This window comes from Brachypodium distachyon, chromosome 1 (genome assembly GCF_000005505.3).
Source record: "Brachypodium distachyon strain Bd21 chromosome 1, Brachypodium_distachyon_v3.0, whole genome shotgun sequence".
NCBI lineage: Eukaryota > Viridiplantae > Streptophyta > Magnoliopsida > Poales > Poaceae > Brachypodium > Brachypodium distachyon.
This window is the reverse complement of record NC_016131.3, coordinates 15,606,623-15,623,372: the sequence shown is the minus strand read 5'-3', so window position 1 is coordinate 15,623,372 and position 16,750 is coordinate 15,606,623. Positions and strand designations below refer to the sequence as shown.

The 16,750-nt window shown below is 43.3% G+C and overlaps 2 protein-coding genes and 1 long non-coding RNA gene across 4 annotated transcripts; 2 read left to right on the top strand and 1 right to left on the bottom strand.

The window, feature by feature from the left end:
• Positions 1–1,484: 1,484 nt before the first annotated feature.
• Positions 1,485–6,781, bottom strand: LOC100837234 (39S ribosomal protein L45, mitochondrial). Of its 2 annotated transcripts, none has more exons than XM_003562510.4 (12): positions 6,620–6,781; positions 6,445–6,506; positions 6,281–6,360; positions 6,025–6,168; positions 5,848–5,930; positions 5,644–5,695; positions 5,000–5,092; positions 4,660–4,728; positions 4,470–4,571; positions 4,161–4,229; positions 3,210–3,266; positions 1,485–2,033 (listed from the first exon to the last, which is right to left on the bottom strand). In XM_003562510.4, the coding sequence occupies exons 1-12, from the start codon at positions 6,694–6,696 to the stop codon at positions 1,947–1,949; spliced, it is 975 nt and encodes a 324-aa protein (XP_003562558.1). In that variant the 5' UTR covers positions 6,697–6,781; the 3' UTR covers positions 1,485–1,946. The 2 variants fall into 2 exon arrangements, with proteins under 2 accessions (XP_003562558.1, XP_010234696.1); XM_010236394.3 differs by having other exon boundaries at positions 6,025–6,162.
• A 4,217-nt stretch (positions 6,782–10,998) lies between these two features.
• LOC100837542 (BSD domain-containing protein 1) lies at positions 10,999–12,750 on the top strand. Its single transcript, XM_003562511.4, has one exon. The coding sequence runs from the start codon at positions 11,103–11,105 to the stop codon at positions 12,474–12,476; it is 1,374 nt and encodes a 457-aa protein (XP_003562559.1). The 5' UTR covers positions 10,999–11,102; the 3' UTR covers positions 12,477–12,750.
• A 1,947-nt stretch (positions 12,751–14,697) lies between these two features.
• LOC100836930 lies at positions 14,698–16,472 on the top strand. The gene is made up of 3 exons (XR_001406515.2): positions 14,698–14,850; positions 15,854–16,013; positions 16,116–16,472. It is a non-coding gene; the product is annotated as an uncharacterized LOC100836930 (long non-coding RNA).
• The last annotated feature ends 278 nt before the right edge of the window (positions 16,473–16,750 follow it).

Here is a 16,750-nt window from a genome sequence, read left to right as displayed (position 1 = left end):
CAGAACGAGCAAATTATAGGCAGCTAAGCAAGCGCCATGTCTCTCTCACAGAGTCGTCGCTCCGTTCGTACGCTGGCTGAGGAACCGGTCGAGTTCGTCGAAATCAACAACAAAGTCAGTCGTAAACAGAACGCATATGGAATGAAACCTGAGGTCGATAACCGGTCGAGTCCACTTCAATTCTCAAATCTCGTATTCAAACTTTTACTCAAAATTTGATATACTTCCTCAGACCGGAATTACTTGTCACTGTTACTAAATCTGCGACAAGTAATGTGGGTCGGAGAGAGTAAAAAATTTAAGATCCCTGCGTACTGTTCGCCCGGTGGCGGTTTCATCTGACTATGCTTTCCCGGCTCTGACTATGCTTCGAACTCATCTTTATCTAGTTTCCTTTCGTTCTTGCAAGAGTCTGGTTTAGCCTGGTACTATGGGCCCTGCTGGCTAGAGTCTTTAACTATGGGTTCATAGCATATTTCTGACTGGCAATCTGTTAATTATTATGTTAGTGGTGTATATATAACATAACCGCAGACGCAACCAAATTAACTAACTAAGCAAGCAAAGGACCTGATGACCGAGCTCTGTCTGTCATAGCGTGCTGTGCTGTTCTCTGCCCGCTGTAATGCTGTATATGCACAGCTAGCTTAGCTGTTTGCCGGCTGCTGCCCGCAGGAAGAATATATTGACGAGGCAACACACAGAAGCTGTTTTTCTTACATATATATTCCCGTTGACATTGCACGAGAAAGATAGGAGGATCATGGTGGCGTTGCCTTGATTGGGACCTCGTTTAACCGACCGATCCATCAGCAGCAGCAGCCGCCGCCTCTAGAAGTCAGCTGGACGCACGCAACATCATCAATGAGTGCTACTTAAGAATTTAACAGTTAAGATGGACTTTTTAGCTGTTATATTTTTTGTGTGTGTTGGAAGGTAAACGTGGGTTAGAATAAGCGTGTTAGAGGCTAAGCTAGCTTGGAAGTTAGGACTGATCAGTGATCACCACATGCATGGCCGTTGCGGTCAGGACAAGAATTTTTGCAGGAGATTTTTGTACCAGAATCTCAGTGGAGAAGATATTGTGAGAGTTTCCTGATGGCGGCAAAATAAAGAGATGAAGAGAATGATGAAATTCTTTTCTTTTTCCTCATAGGGACAACCACAACCGGGATTCGTTGGGTCGCTGGGTGTGATCTTCCAGCGGAGTCTCTGGTTTTCAGCTTCCAGCTATCATGGGTACACAGCTGAAACCCAATAAACTTTGTCAGTCAGAAACTTGGATGGATCAGTCTGTCTTTTGTTTCAGGTCAACAAGCAAGAAGCATTTGGGAAGGTACAGGGTAAACAGAGATCATGCAAAGCATATGTATGCACCAATTTCTCAAAAGGACAGCACTATGAAATCCCATGGAAGAACCTGAAAAGAAACACAGCGCAGAAGTAGAATGGCAAAACATACCGTTGCCGCCACAATGGTGAACTGATTCGGAAAGAGGTAAATGCCCAGAAAACCGGGGACCGAGTTCTCGGGGTTTATTTTGTACGGCTTTACAACCTCCAGGGAATTGAAAAGAAATTTGAAAGGAAATGTGCGAGAGTGTACCATACCAGCACATGCACATCAATAGTATGGGTTAAATACAATGAGTTGGTTACCGCAATGGAAAGAAAATCTATAAACCGAAAACTAAAACTTCCAATGGGATAATATTCCCGGTTTACGGCCCTAACATAAGTGGAAAACACACCCCGGTGACAGTTTCCCGGACAGACGAGGAAAAATAGAAGAACTGCCATTACTGTCTATGAGTGCCTGGAGATCTTGTTAGACATCAGTTAGAAGGGAGAAAAACAGGATGGAGGGACAAAAACATTTATTAGAACTGATAAAAGCAATCAGTTCAGCTCTTGTACGATGGTGTATGTGCTTTGCCAAGATATTATTACAGCGTGATTCGCCCACATACACGCCAGTCTGCTCCAGGATGAAAAAGGGATCTTTCAAACACCCATATGTCTTTCACGAGTACCTGCAGATGCCAACATGTTAGGAGGGATCATTAGCCCTGTAAGCTTAACTGTCCAACTGCCATAAAGGTATAACACTACTGCTTGATCACAACAAGATAAGAAAATAAAAAATAACCCGAGTTTTAAACAGCATGGTAATACATACTTCCAACATGAACAACAAACAATGGGACCAACGAAGGCCACCAAGTATTTTATCTACTTTGTTTTGTGTGGACTTAGCTTTCTCATGTAGTTTACAGAAAGTAAAAACAGTGAAATAACAGTGGTGTGTAGGTGAGACATAAGTGTTTCAGTAAAGTAATGCACCTAACATTTTAACATAAAGATGTTGATTTACAGTTTATTATACCGTGGAAGCATACTCACCTAATACAGTGGACTAGACCAATTTAGTCAATCTAGTAAAGCTCGCAAAAGTAATCTTAAATGTGACAGACAACAAAATCATGATCTTAGCTGGTACTACCTTCTTTCAGTTTATAAGGCCTATCTTAAAAATCTCAAATTTTCAGTTTGTAACCCATTTGCCTTGGAAACAAGTAAATATTACTTTTTTGGAAATGGAAAGAAGCAAATATCAGTTACATCTACGCCAACTACAATGTAACTTTGGTTCCCAATGTGGAATCAACCAATGCATTTGGTGTGCATGCATGTTTCATTAACAATTAGTCTAGCATCTAACCAGGCACTCCTTGGTTAGTGTGAATTAGGAGTTGGGCCTTATAAACTAAAAGGAAGGGAGTACTTAGCTAACATGGTAGTTTCTGTTCAGCATCTATCTATATTCTGTCTTTCAGCATCCAACCATATTCAATTTTGACACAACTGTTTGACTCTGTGTACTTAGTTAATGCGAACAAAGCAGACTGTGGGCGACGGCTGGCCAGAAGGATGAAAGTGAACATTGTTTCTAACATTTTATCTTCTGATCAAATATTACAATGTTACTTGATATTAAGGTAATGGTACATGTCCAACTAAAGCAATGGAAAACCTGAGTGGGAAACATTTTGTGGATAAAATAGCACGAGGAACCACCAACATTTCAAAAAAGCCATAGCTACTATTTGAGGCAAAGCCGCACACTTGGGTTTTTTAAGCAAGCCTAACCTAGTTAATCTCACATTTTTTTAAACTATAACATCAAATAGTAGCGATAGTTAATTTACCTCCTTTGACTTGTCTCCTGACACAACCTCACCTTTTGAATTATAGGCTTCAAATTTCTACAAGAAATGTAATTAACAAATGGTCAGAGGATACACTATAGCAGCATAGAATAATATATCTGCAGCTCTTTGTAGCAACAAGCCATCTACTCATGCACAAAAAACCAAGATGCAGAGACAATCTAAGAATGCAGTGATTAAAAAAATAAACTACTCGCTCAGATCCATAACAAGTGTCGCTGATTTAGTACAAAGTTTTACTAAATCAGCGACACTTATTATGGATCGGAGGGAGTAACTATTTCAGTTACACCTTATGATAGTAGACACTTTACCATGTGCACTTTTAGAACTTACTACAATGCAGATTCTTAACACAAAATGAATCCGAAAATTCCAAAATATTAGGGCTTCTTCAAATGACATAGACACCAAAGCTCTAGAGAAAGAAAAAAAACACAAGGCATTTTCTTCAAAAAAACTTAGGAACATACCGAGCTAAACAGTGCAAACAGTCAGGCAGAGATAATACAACTACACATAAACACTGTAAAGAGGAAGTTCAGCATGAAATAAAACACTTGGTAACAACAAGGTGGTACCCAAATTAAAATACAAAGGTCTTAATATGAAAAGAACAACAATCTGAACATCACAGCAAGTACTGAATTTTAACAGAAATAAGACATACATATTGAAATATACATCCTTCCTGTGAGTTCTCAGAAGAGGTAAATATGTTCATCGTAAAGACAAGACTAGAACTTAAGTATATGATGCACATACAAGTTTCACCTATGACTTTTGGAAAGAAAGTATAGATAAGTATAAAGAGCTAAAAATTGGTGAATTTGGTAAACATCAAGCCAAGTAGTTTAAACATAAGGAAGAAACAAAACATAGTTGTGCTGTATTGAGATGCAAAAAGGCTTGAACTTTAGTGAATGTAACCTGTTTAGTGATGAACTCAAGCGTGAGCTGTATGAAAGCTTTATCAAGGTCGTTCTTATCAAGACCAATCTGCACAATAAACAAGACTTAACCAATTATCAACTGACTTGGTTCAATCATGACAATACATCATATAGATGTAAGCATGTGAAAAAGATGATTATTAGAGCTATACATTTACATTTAACATCCATACCTTTATTTGAGTCACATAACATGACACAACAGTATTATACTAGACAGAAAAATCTACAGTATTGTACAAGAGAGAGAAAACTATAGTTAATCACATAAAAACGAGTAGCTTACCATGCGAGCCCTCAAAGTTCTTATGTTTACAGCAGGCTCCACCAATTCCCAATGTACAGACTTCCACTTCGACTGTCTTCTCTTTATTTCATTTTTCATAGTCTTCAGGGAAAAAAAAGGAAGAGGGGAAAGAATAAACAGCAAAACCTCACATAAGAATCTGATATCAACGCAGCAGGTGAGAGCTTACAGAATGCATTCTCTCTGTCAGAGCTTTCCGGAGAGAAGACGTATCTCCTTGTGCCATAAGCGTGTTAACCTGAACCCAAGGAAACCAAGTGTAGATAAAGTTATTCTACAAGCTAATTTGAAGTCACACCCGGCAATATTAGCAAGGACTTCAATTTGCAGTAGAGTACATCAAAATATTTTGTAAGAAACAACTCTCACCTCCCTTTATTAGATTAGATCCCATGCAAATTGTAAAAATATGGAAATTTTGTGCAAAAAATATAAAAATAAACCCATGTGAATGCAGTCTAACTGCCTAAACTGTAAAATTTCATTTCTGAGCATTGAATGGGTTATACCTCCTTGTATATATTGAATGCTTGATTGTAGAACTGTTTTTTGGTATATCCGGTTTTCTTCCTCAACCTTGACACAGCATATGCATTCTTCATCTGTCATGTAAAGTACGCAACTAGTCAGTAGATGGTTCATGACAGAAGGTAGGACAGAAAAAACTGCACAAAATCAAAAAATCTCGAGCACACAGGTAGCAAGCAAATCGTATGAGTATTGATGAGACCAAGGGTAAGAAATTATATCAAGATAGTGGCTCAAAAGGTTTCGTCGTATATAATATTACATTACTAACATGTGGATTTTAAAAGTAGAAAAGAACATGTAGTAACAGACGCCTCTATCCAAAAATATATATCAAAATAACTACAGAGCTCTGGTAAATATCTCACGTCTTTCCCTCTCTTGTGAATAAGCATTATTCTGACTGATTATTAAACATCAGGTAGTAAACTGGTTGTGTCAATGCTGGAGCATTGGTGCCAATGCACCCAAAAAGAAGTGCACTCCCAACAAGGAAGAAGCCTCTTAGATTTCTAAATACATGGTTAACAGTGTTCAAGTTAATTGCCAGTGGGAAAGATTGTACAAGGAAAAAAGGAACTTGCTTTCTCATCGTAGCAGTTTTCCCAGTCAAGAAAGACAGTACCTCCAGAATAATATCCTCCTTTGTTCTTGTCCAGCCACTTCGTGTAAACCATCTAAGTCACAATAATTCGTAGTTATGATGATGATGAAGATTTTTATCATGCATTGGCAGTTTGTTTAAGGGCATTGAGCGAATAAGTACCAGAAAATAATACCGATTCAAGGAAAAATAATTATACAGTCAATATATGCACTGAAGTCCAACCTTCTCCAGAAGGAAATAGGTTCCGGGAGGCTGTACGGCTCATAAACAAAACCAGGGCTCATCATGACAACTTTCATACCAACCTGCACATACAAAATAAACAGGGCTACTACAATTAATAGAATACTTTTCAAACTGAAATAAATAAAACATACTAGCAAATTAACGCTGTCGCACCTTCCGAGCGCCCACAGGAACACCTTTCGACACTGACGGCGATGTTTCCGGTGGTCCTGATGACGTTGACCCTGCTGGTGCCGGCGCTGCCGACGACATTGGCCTTGCATGATTTAGCTGGACTACACGCTCCAGAACCTGCAGCTATGGGACCAACACATATTTGTAACCCAAATCAGATTAAAAAAAAAGATCTTGTATTCTTCTAGCCAAAACATTGTAGATTCACCCAAAAGGTGAACTCGGTCAGTCAAACCTGCACAGCATGGACAGGCGACGGCCCTCCAAACTTGCCAGCAATCGTGCTGCCAGGATTGTATGTTAAGCTCGCAAAACCTGAAGCCGTAAACACGCAAAAAAACTGATTTGAGATGTAGGAACTAAAATGGGGGAAAACAAGCAGGTAGGTCAGTTAACCACCTCTTAAGCATCTATTCGCTTGGCTCAAAGCCAAGGATCGGGAAACGGCGGCATGGTGATCCCTGCAGAGAAATCGAAAGGAAGGGGGGTTAAGAACTATCGGAATCACATTGCGGATAGCGAGATCTGGAGCGAAGGCAGCCAGGAGGAGGACGAGGGCGGCGCGAGTGGTTACGTGGGCGGCGGCGGAGGCAGGTGGAGAGGCCGGTGGAGACGGCGGATTAGCGACTGGCCGAGGCGGGCCAGAGACATCGGCGAGGTTTCTTCTGGCCGACGGCGACGGCGCGGGGACGGAACTGGGCGGCGAGGGTTTTAGGGAAGGTCGAATAATGAGCTGTACGGCAAAAACCACTTGATATGTAATGATCGACTGATTTCGTCCCTCCGTTGCCGAATCCACGGTGTAGATAATTTTGCTCGGTTCTAGTTCGAGTGAGCAGTAGAATCCCTATAATCGAACGAAGTGTGACACAAAACTGCATCCCTTGTTTAGTTTTAAAAAAAACTGCATCTCTTGGATTTTTTTCTCACCTGACACTGATTTCTGGACCAAAACTGTACCCTAATTTGACCATCTGCTCGGCTAACCGTGAAACTAACACTGGGTCCCATTTGTCGCCTTGTCAGCCTCGAAAACAAAAATTGGCTAGGTTTAGGTGGTCTGGCCCGATTCAGGCTATGCGTGCTGCTCTTTGCCGATCTTCCTTCATCATTGACCTGTCGCTAGGTCGGTCGGTCAATGCTATTAAATTTCCTTCATTACTGTCCAAGCTTCTCTCGGCCTCACGATCTTCTTGTGACCCTCCTCCCCTTGCCTTGATATATCGCACGTGCAGGTTTCGGTCTCGTTTCAATCGAGTAGTTCCTGCTGTATATTGTTGTTCTTTGCCTCAAAGCTAGCTGGAATCTGTAGCATCCCAATTTTCAAAACTTTTCATATGCATTGCATTTCATAAGTATCATGTCACCTTTGCATTTAATCACATTTAAAAAAAACCTAATGGTTAACTCAGAAAAGAACCATTAACAAAAGTACTTTTATTTGAATCTGGCTTTTCACCCTTCTTTTGTTAATTGCATTTTAACCCATGAGGGTTTTGGCATAAAAAGGGGTTTAATGCAATGCTAATGCTACCCCATATCTTGGTTTGAATTGGATTTGAAACACTAAATATTTTATAGCTAAAACGCCCTAAAGGCTAGTTTATAGGCAAAAGTATTTTTTTAAAAAAATATCTTGAGAGAATTCTTGTCCCAGAGGTTAAATCAAATGAAGATATGATTTTAAAAAATTTGTTGCATTTTATTTGGCTTGATTTGGAGCTTTGAATCAAAAGTTGTATTCAAAAATAGGAAATGGAAAAGAAAAAGAACAAAAAAAAAGGAATAAACGGCCGGCCCGGCCAAATGGGCCGAACCGGCCCACTTACCCCCAGCGCCCGAGCCAGGCCACAGCCCGCGCACGCGCCCGAGCCACTGACGGGCGGGCCCCACCCGTTAGACCATCGTCTTCCCCAAACTGCCGGCCGAGACACTCAGCCACGACCCCGAGTCCACGCGCGCCTTCCACCCCGATTCCTCCGCGCACACGACCGCATCTCCAAAGCCGTTCGCGTCAGTTTGAAGTCCTCGATCTCCTCTGGCTTTTCCCCCTCCTCTCTCTCGCGATTCGCCCCCAGGTTGCTCCAATTTCGAGCCGCCTTTTCGCCACTGGACGCCGCCGGCCGCACGGTACGTCATGGACGCCCTGACCTCACCCCTCTCCCTCCTCTCTTCCTCGCGGATCTTTTGACGCGCTCGGTTCCTCGTTTCGCACGCTGCAGCTCGCCGCCGGCTGCCACCGTCTAGTAATCCTAGGCGTCGACTTCGTCACCCCCGAGCGGAACCAAGGCCACGAGAAGATTCCCCAAGTCGTGACGCGCCTTCTCCGCCCTTCCTCGAGCCCAGCCGTCGCCGGAATCACCCCGCACCCCGTCCCTGTGCCGTCGCCGCCGTCGGAGCTCGCCGGAGCCCAAAACCCTAGCCGCCGGTAAGCCTTAGATCCGTCCCATCCGTCCGATCTAGATCCGACGGCCCTGTTTTAATCCCAACCCGAACCGGTACCGGCTAATGAGATCACGCCACGTGTCACCCCTTTTTAATAAACCTTTTCTCGGCCGAAAATTAAATGGTAACTTTGCATAAAAGCCCCCGAAACTTCAAACGTTCATATCTTTTAAACCGTTTGCCCAAAAATTGTGTTCTGCACCTTTCAAGAATCCTCACAACTTGTAGAATCTTTTTGCATAGTTTAATTTTGAATTTGACCAACTTTAACATAACTAATTTACAGAATGCTTAGTTATGGTTTAAAATTCATATTAATTGCTTCAAACTAATTTTGAACATGTTAGCATGTTGTAAAATGTTTAAAGGTTACTCACTGTCCATTAGGATCAAAGGGGAAATTATTTTGTAAATAATCTTGCCACACCAAATTAATTTTGCTCCATGCCATATAAAAATCAAATAAGCTTTTAATTAAAGCACATCTTTGTTTCGTACAAAGAAAATATTTTTCTTATTAGTGTATAATCTGCCCAAACCTTTTGTGAAGCTCTTTAAAACAGAAGCTAAACTTGTTAAGTTTAGAACCAACCTAAGTGTGCATCTTCATGACTATTGCATCATGGCATGTTTTTGTATTGAATGTCATGTTTATGTGTGTGTACTCTTTTATTCTAGATTGTGTGGAGTGTGAACCTTGTTGTTGCGAAGAGTGCGAGAACTACCACAACTTTGGACAAGGCAAGTTTCATTTTGATCATCTCCCAAATATTTTTACTATGCACTAGTTGCTTTATTAGTTGCATTAGAAATATTATTTGTATCCCTATGCTAGCTACAAATCGCAGGTAGTATAGTTTTACCCTTGCCATTACTTTGCTACCAATTTGCTATTGATTGTAGTTGAATGCTAAGCTATGGTAATATCGTGGGGGAAATTACTACATTATGATAATGTTATGTTTATGGGAAATGAGATGTTTTATTAGAGTAAGGCAAAACAAGTAATTCAATGAACCATCCTGAGTGGACGGCTTTGAGGTTTTAGATGTTATGCGACGTCAGATTCATTCCTATGAGACCATTTCTATGAGTCGTCTCTCCATGGATTCGGGAGCGCCTGCGTCGCAAATGTGGAATGCCACTTGGGGTAACCGAGACTGGACTAGTTTTCTATTTAGTAGTTTCCAGTACAACCACATGCTAAATGGGTTCTGGCGGAATTCCGGAGAATCGTACTGAGGTAGCGTGTGTAGGGGGAGCGTGATTCTTCCGTGGTCTGGGGAATGACTTCTGAAAGTCTTGTAATCGATGTCGTTGCTACTCTACCCCGAGGACAGCAAGGGATTAACACGTCGATTTCTTGTGAGAAATGTGTACAATCTCTCGAGAGTGTCAAACTAAGTACTTAGCCGTGTTCTCGGTCATGGACAATTATGAGCAACTGGATAGTGGAGTTGTAAGGAAAGTCTCACTCACTCAAAATTCTTAAATTAAAATGAATGGTTTGAACTTGGGTTTAGGAGCATTGATGTGTCTACTCAATGTTTAGTCTAATAGGAGCATGGGTGTGTCTTACCCATGTCCAACAGTGACAAAACTATTTTGTTTAAAATGATAGGATGAAATAAAGATGCTTTTATGCAAATAGCCTGAACTCCACCATGCCAGATTATGCATGTACTTGGTAGGTTCTGATATAACTACTAGTGATCTTGCCAATACATTCAATGTATTGACCCTAGTGGCTGCATCGTTTGATGATGCAGGAAGCTCTGACGAAGAGTGAGGGTACGTTTTGCCTTGGGGTTACGGGCCTACATACCAACATGCTTTCACAGTGGTGTTGATGTAGCCCTTGTATCTTTCGCTTTCCGCTGTTGAACTATTGTTTTAATTTGAGCTAATCCGAGTGGTTATGCCAGTTTGTAAGTATTCTTAAATTCTGAATATTGCGTTGTAATACTTGAAATCTTTGTTTTATGATATTACATCTTGAAACTGTGTGTGCTAGTGAGTCGATCCAGGGACTAGCACTAAAAGCACAGAGATCGAACCCTTGTACGGGGGTGGTCGCTTCAGAATCATATCAAGCTAGCACCATCTTTGATTTATAGCAAACACACAAATTTGGGAGGGAGGGAGAGAGGTAGGCAGCATTGTTAGGAGTGATCCACAAATCGATAAGAGCCGTTGCAGTCGTTAGGGCCAGATCGCCGCCGCCGACGTCGAAGAAGAAAAACTCTACTGTTCCTCCACCGGCGACAAAGGTGGCGGCGGCAAAAAAAAGATTTTACCATTTTTTTACACGTGCTTCATGAGATAAATCAAACGAACTTCATGAGATATGACATCTCATGTGTAGTACACGTGTTTACACGTGCGGTGAACCAAATAGCACAAGGCAGGGATCCATTCGAAGCCGGCCGCTCCATCCGCCGTGAAAAGTACGTATCCAAGTTCAACAACAAGACATTCCGTGCACAACACCGTGGAATGAACGAACGATCGCTTCTAAAGCAAATAACCCAGCCCCAATCAAAAGCAAACCCAACCCAGCGGACGAACCGGTTCTGCTGCTGCTGCCCTCGGGGGAGATCCACCAAATCGCCATGGATTTCCTCTTCAACTCCATGCTCACGCCGCCCGATCCGAGCGGTGAGCACCCCGACTCGCCTCCGCCGGAGCCGGAGCCCGCCGGATCCGCCTCGTCCCCGCCCGATTCAGCTCCCGCCGGCGACGACGGAGGGGGCTGGGGCTTCGGCGGGCTGCTCAAGACGCTCACCTCGCAGTCGGAGACCGTGCTGGAGGCCTACCGCCGCGACCTGGCCGAGTTCAGCACGGGCCTGCGCCGCGAGACGGACGCCCTCCGCGAGGCCGCCGCCCGCGCCGCCCGCGACCTCCCTTCCTCGGCCCACGCGCTCGACGGCCTCGCCGACATCGTCGCCCAGGGCAAGGACGCCATCGCCCAGGTCGCCGCCGCCTCGGCCCCCTCGCCCGCGGACGGCTCCTCCGCCGCCGCTGCCGACTCCGGCGCCGACCCCAGCTCCGCCTCCGGCCACCTCAGGTATAACCGCTTCGAGGCGCAGCTGCGCGCGCTCCAGTCGGATCCGGCCACCTTCGCCGCCGATCCCGAGGACGCCGAGGACTTCGCGGCGTGGAGGGCGGCGGGGTTTAGCGTGGAGGAGAAGCAGGAAGAGATCGAGGCGCTGTGCTACGAGAGCGATGCCCTGGAAGCTTTGGTGGACAGGCTCGTGCCGGATAGTGTGGACAGCGAGGTGTTCTGGGCCAGGTACTTTTACCGCGTCCACAAGCTGAAGCAGCAGGAGGACGCCAGGGCGAAGCTTGTGAAGCGCGTGATCGCGCAGGAGGAAGACGAGGATTTGAGCTGGGAGGTGGATGATGAGGTTGAGGAGGAGCCGGCAGACAAGGAAGTCAAAGAGGAGGGGATCAAGCAAGCTCCGACCAAAGAAGAAATGAAGCATGGAGTAGAAGAGAGGGAAATCGAGAAACCGGTGGAAGAAAGTAAAGTGGAGGCAGTTGAAGAAGTGGGTGTTCCGGTTAAGGAACAGAAGAATGCTGACCCGCAACAGCCGGAAGTTTTCGGTAGCTCTATGGTAGTAGTGGACAAGGAGGAGAAGGAAGAGGCAACCAAATCGAATGCTGAAGAATCAAGTGGCAAGAAAACTGTTGCCGAGGAATCACGTTCTAGCACTGGAGATGATGTGGCGAAGGAAGGGGCAAAGCATGAGACAAGTGACTCCAGCAAGGATAGCGACTATTCCATAGTATCTAGGCAGCGAACAGCTACTGAGGAGGATCTTGAATGGGACGAGATTGAGGATCTCGGGGAGCATGAAGAGAAGAAGGGGAGTACCCATGGCTCAAGCCCTGCTCCAAAGGAGGAGTTGCGTAAGAGACTCAGTGTCGCAGAAGACGACGAGGATTTGAGTTGGGACATCGAGGATGACGATGATAAGGCCTGAAAAGCCATTCTGGTATGGTAGCCTGGATTGCATTGCCTACATTTTTTATCTTTCATTACTTGTGCAAGATACTGTCGTGTGACCAATAAACATTGGTTTACCTGTGCTGCTTATGTTATGGAAACGTGTGTAAACTCAAGTTTGATGTTATCAAGTGGCATTTGGCTATGCGTCAATTTGCTAATGTTTAATGTTGCTGTACATATGTTGTTTCATTAATGTACATTTATTACACCAGAAATTTGGAACAATGTTTGAACAATTTCCTTCAAAATACCCTGTCTTTCATGATATATAGCTCGCTTTCCTGATCTGTATCATTTTGATTGTCAATAAGGTGATGTATATAGTACATAAGCTGCTATTTCCCCTCACTGGCCTAGGTTTCTTGCATCAGCATTAGCCATCAAGCTTTCTCCAGTAGTGTCAGATACTGGATATTGGACATATGATCAATGCCTTGAGAGTGGGACTACCGTAACACGTTCAGTTGTCGTATTGTTGTCAGAAAAAAAATTCAACATCTTCAGGCTCAATAGTTTTAACCAGTAGTAACTTCTTAAAACCAGAGCTTGTTCAGTGTGATAATGCCAGCAGTAGAAGTTCCACAATGCTACACATTCTGATGTGAAAAATGCTGATGGAACTCATCCTGTGCTAACACGATATCGCACGGCGAATCAACTACTTTGATCTCATGATCGTCTTTGGATGAGGTACCGAGTGAAAGTCTTTAGGACTGGTAGACCACTGTGATACATTTTTTTCAAGCCCCCCAATTGCTCTGCTTGGTAGTCGTAGTTTGAGTTGTATTTGATCATAACAGTGTAATTTTTCTGTAAAGACGAAAACTTACTGATGATGTCCCATCTTGTGAGACTGAAGTCATGCTGTGCAATAGGAATGGAGTTAAATCGCTTTCTAGAATACACCGTAGCAGGTGTATCCAGCGATGTTGTCAATATGTATGCAAGCTCTTTTTTCTTCTCCATCAGATTTGCATGCGCTGCTAGGGCAGCAGCACATTCGATGGGAACTTGCCTGACTATTGCTGCATGAAAATAACACGAGGCATATACGAATTGACATGTGTGCCAGTTATCTCTGTCCTCTGGCTCTACTGCATAAATATAATTTACGCTCTATTTACTGTCTTAATCTGAAATGTAGTTGCTTGTTGATGACCAGTGACTGTTAAACAAGGCTGGAATACAGTCAAATACAGGTATAGTTGTTCCACACTCCAAATTGGAACATGGCAACTAACTGTATGTTGTCTAGCAAATATTTTCTTCTCTGATCTTGCTGGAGTACTTTATTTTGTATCTTGCAGTTCTGCCGAACAATTCTGCAATAGTTTGTATCTTGTATTTAAAATTCGTTGCCGTCCCCTCGGAAATGGAGGAAGAGAAGTACGTTTCTTCTAGGGGTACATTTTACTATTGCCTCGTGAGGATAAATGCTAAAGTCCTAACTGAAATCTCCATCCGTTCCGAATACGTGTTATGGTCGATTTTTCACTTTTGAGAGCGTCTGTATATTTGTACTAACTATAAGCATACGGTCAATTTTGAATCAGGCAAAGTGCAATTAATTGCAGAGGCATAGTAACTCAGAGTGTAATTTGAACGGAATTACTTGGAACGACGATCCGGATTTATTGATTCATGAAATAAAGATACAACCGAAATGAACATAAACAAAAGAAGGTCCTTCAGTAAAACTAAACATGGTGCTTCAAGATCCACTTTTCGCATCCTGACATGTCTTCATTTATTACTCCGTGACGGAACTGTAAAAGCACAAGTTTTGCATAGTCTAGGCTAACCTCGTGAGTTTTGAGCAATTACTAGTAATATGTTCACGTTTCGGTTCACAGGAATTTAAAAATATAGGAATAGGAAAAGTAGAGAATTGGAATGCCATGTACATTCCAATCCATATGATTTTTATATGAGGTCTCATCTAATGTTTAGAATCCTTAGAGATTAGACCAATCTGGACACATTCCTTCGAAATTTAGCATATCCATTCATATGAAACGAATACTACATATAGAAAAGAAAATCCTAAGAAATGAAATCCTGTAGAAATCTTTTATGGGCCATGGTCCATCCTAATGAGCCCTAGATCACTTCACAGGAATTCTTTATGGGCCATGGCCCATTCTAAACTCCAGGGCCGTTGACAGGCCGAAGAATAGGCCCAACTACCAAAAGCCCCACCCGGTAGACCCGACTCCTTCTTCCCTTTCCCTTCTTCCTCCGCGGCCAGGTCAATCAAACGCTACCCCCTCATTCCCAACCTCCAGATCCACCACCAGCCGCCGCCGGCCAACCCATTGCATCCCGACCCACGCGCCCCGGCCAGCCAGGTATGCGCCGATTCCCCTCCCTTGCTCCTCTCCCCATCCCCTGTAGATCTCTCGGAATCCGGAACGGCCGACGAGAGATCCGGCTTCCTCGACGCGCTGCGAGGCGAAAGAGACGTCGTATGCGTTTCGTGGAAGTTTGGAATCCGTTGTGTATGTGTGCGACGCGGCGGTAGTCCTCTCGAAGCGATTGATGCTGCTGGGATGTTTGCCTCGAGCCGCGGATTAGGCGGATGGATGATTTTGCGCTAGCTTTAGGATGGTTATATGATATTTGGGGTACGTAGTTCTCCCCTCGGGCTTGGGTCTCGGGTCGATCTGGTGTTTGTTTACCTAGTTGTGACTTGTGAGGTTGGAATATCTGGTCCACATTATTTATGTAGGTTCTTGATTGGTATAACTATGTCTATATGTGGTTGCTAGATTGGTATCGCTGTGCGAGCTCAACGAAATTTCATAAGTTTATTTGGGTAATCTGGTTCCTAATTCATTGATGACAATGCCGCCGTTCTGTTGTTCATGACCAACAAATAGTAGCCTACAAGCTACTATTTTCTTAAATTCATTCGGATTGCCAGTTTGTGCAGTTGGCACGTGGTGGCACTTTTACAGTTATGCATTCAAGTACGTGTCATTGGTCGATATACAGTATACAAACTTGCTTCTCATGGAAATGCCGTGCTAATTTTAAATTGTTTAGATGCTCAGTAAGAATCACCAAATTCAGCAAGTGCCTGGGATGTAAAGTAATGTATTGGGTTCTGCATTAAGTTATCATTGCCCATTTCAGTGGCAACGATAGTAGTGAACTGCTGGTAGAACCGTAGAAGTAGAAGGCTGCATATGAGAGTTGAATCAGTTTCATGTTCTTGATGTCTTAGTGCTGATACCTTAGTGTTTATAGCCGTAGTGCAATGGGCCAATGATCATACTAGAATTCTCTTTCTCGTCCATATTAAGGTCAGCATAGAGGAATTAGTTTCTCAGTTTTGCTATATTAATGCAGGATGTTGACGGAACAACCATTTTTTCCACGTGAGAAGCTTGTTAAGCAGCAGCAGTATTTCCAGAAGTTGGGCCAGCACACCCACCTTAAAGGGCGTTACGATGTGATCACCTCTGTCGCCATCCCCCTTGCACTTGCTGGCTCCAGCTTGTTCATGATTGTAAGTTCTAAGTCTCAACTGCTGCCTTGGTTACTTGTGTTCTTCCATGTTGTTTCCACTCAGGCCAGTGACATACTGACATGTCTCGTGGTTTCTGAACAGGGCCGTGGGATTTACAACATGTCTCATGGAATTGGGAAAAAGGAGTGAAAATTATGCGGGCTTGCTAGTATAGCTCAGTGCGCGGTGCATGGGAACGATACTGTCCAAGCTATGATGTCTTCTTTGTTTGCAAATAATATTGTCAAAGAATGATGAGTACATTTCCGGTTCCTTTTTGTTGGTGTCTGTGTAAGTCTTTTGTCAGCAGGTTTATGCTACTGCAATGGTGACACTGTAACATCGGCATCAATACCTTTTCTCTAAATTGCATGATTTCTGCTCCTAAGTTTACTTCCAATCCTTGCTGTCATCATAGACGCTTTCTTGAGTTATTGGTGTGCCTATTCATGACATTAACTTCCTGCTTGTGTGAAATCATATTTTGAATTGTATGCTGTGAGTTCATTCACTGTTTCATGTTAAAAGCCCTAAGCCCCTGAAGCTCTTGGTGCTGAGCTCATTCACAGTTTCATGTTAAAAGCGCTGAGCCAAGCTCTTGGTGCTTGGCGTGTCCTCAGCTGTCTGGGGCGAAAGTGGAATGAATATAGCAAGAGTTGTTATGATACTCCGTATATAATTTTATTTAACAAAAGCACTATAAAATAAGCTTGCGGCTAGCTTATTCTTTAAAGAAA

Excerpts from the sequence above, each read along its gene's own strand:
- LOC100837542 (XM_003562511.4), top strand. The coding sequence starts at position 11,103 with ATGGATTTCCTCTTCAACTCCATGCTCACGCCGCCCGATCCGAGCGGT.
- LOC100837234 (XM_003562510.4), bottom strand. The coding sequence starts at position 6,696 with ATGTCTCTGGCCCGCCTCGGCCAGTCGCTAATCCGCCGTCTCCACCGG. Across the intron at positions 6,361-6,444 it reads AGCGAATAGATGCTTAAGAG|GTTTTGCGAGCTTAACATAC; the intron begins GTGGTTAACTGA and ends TTACGGCTTCAG. Across the intron at positions 5,696-5,847 it reads CCTATTTCCTTCTGGAGAAG|ATGGTTTACACGAAGTGGCT; the intron begins GTTGGACTTCAG and ends ATTGTGACTTAG.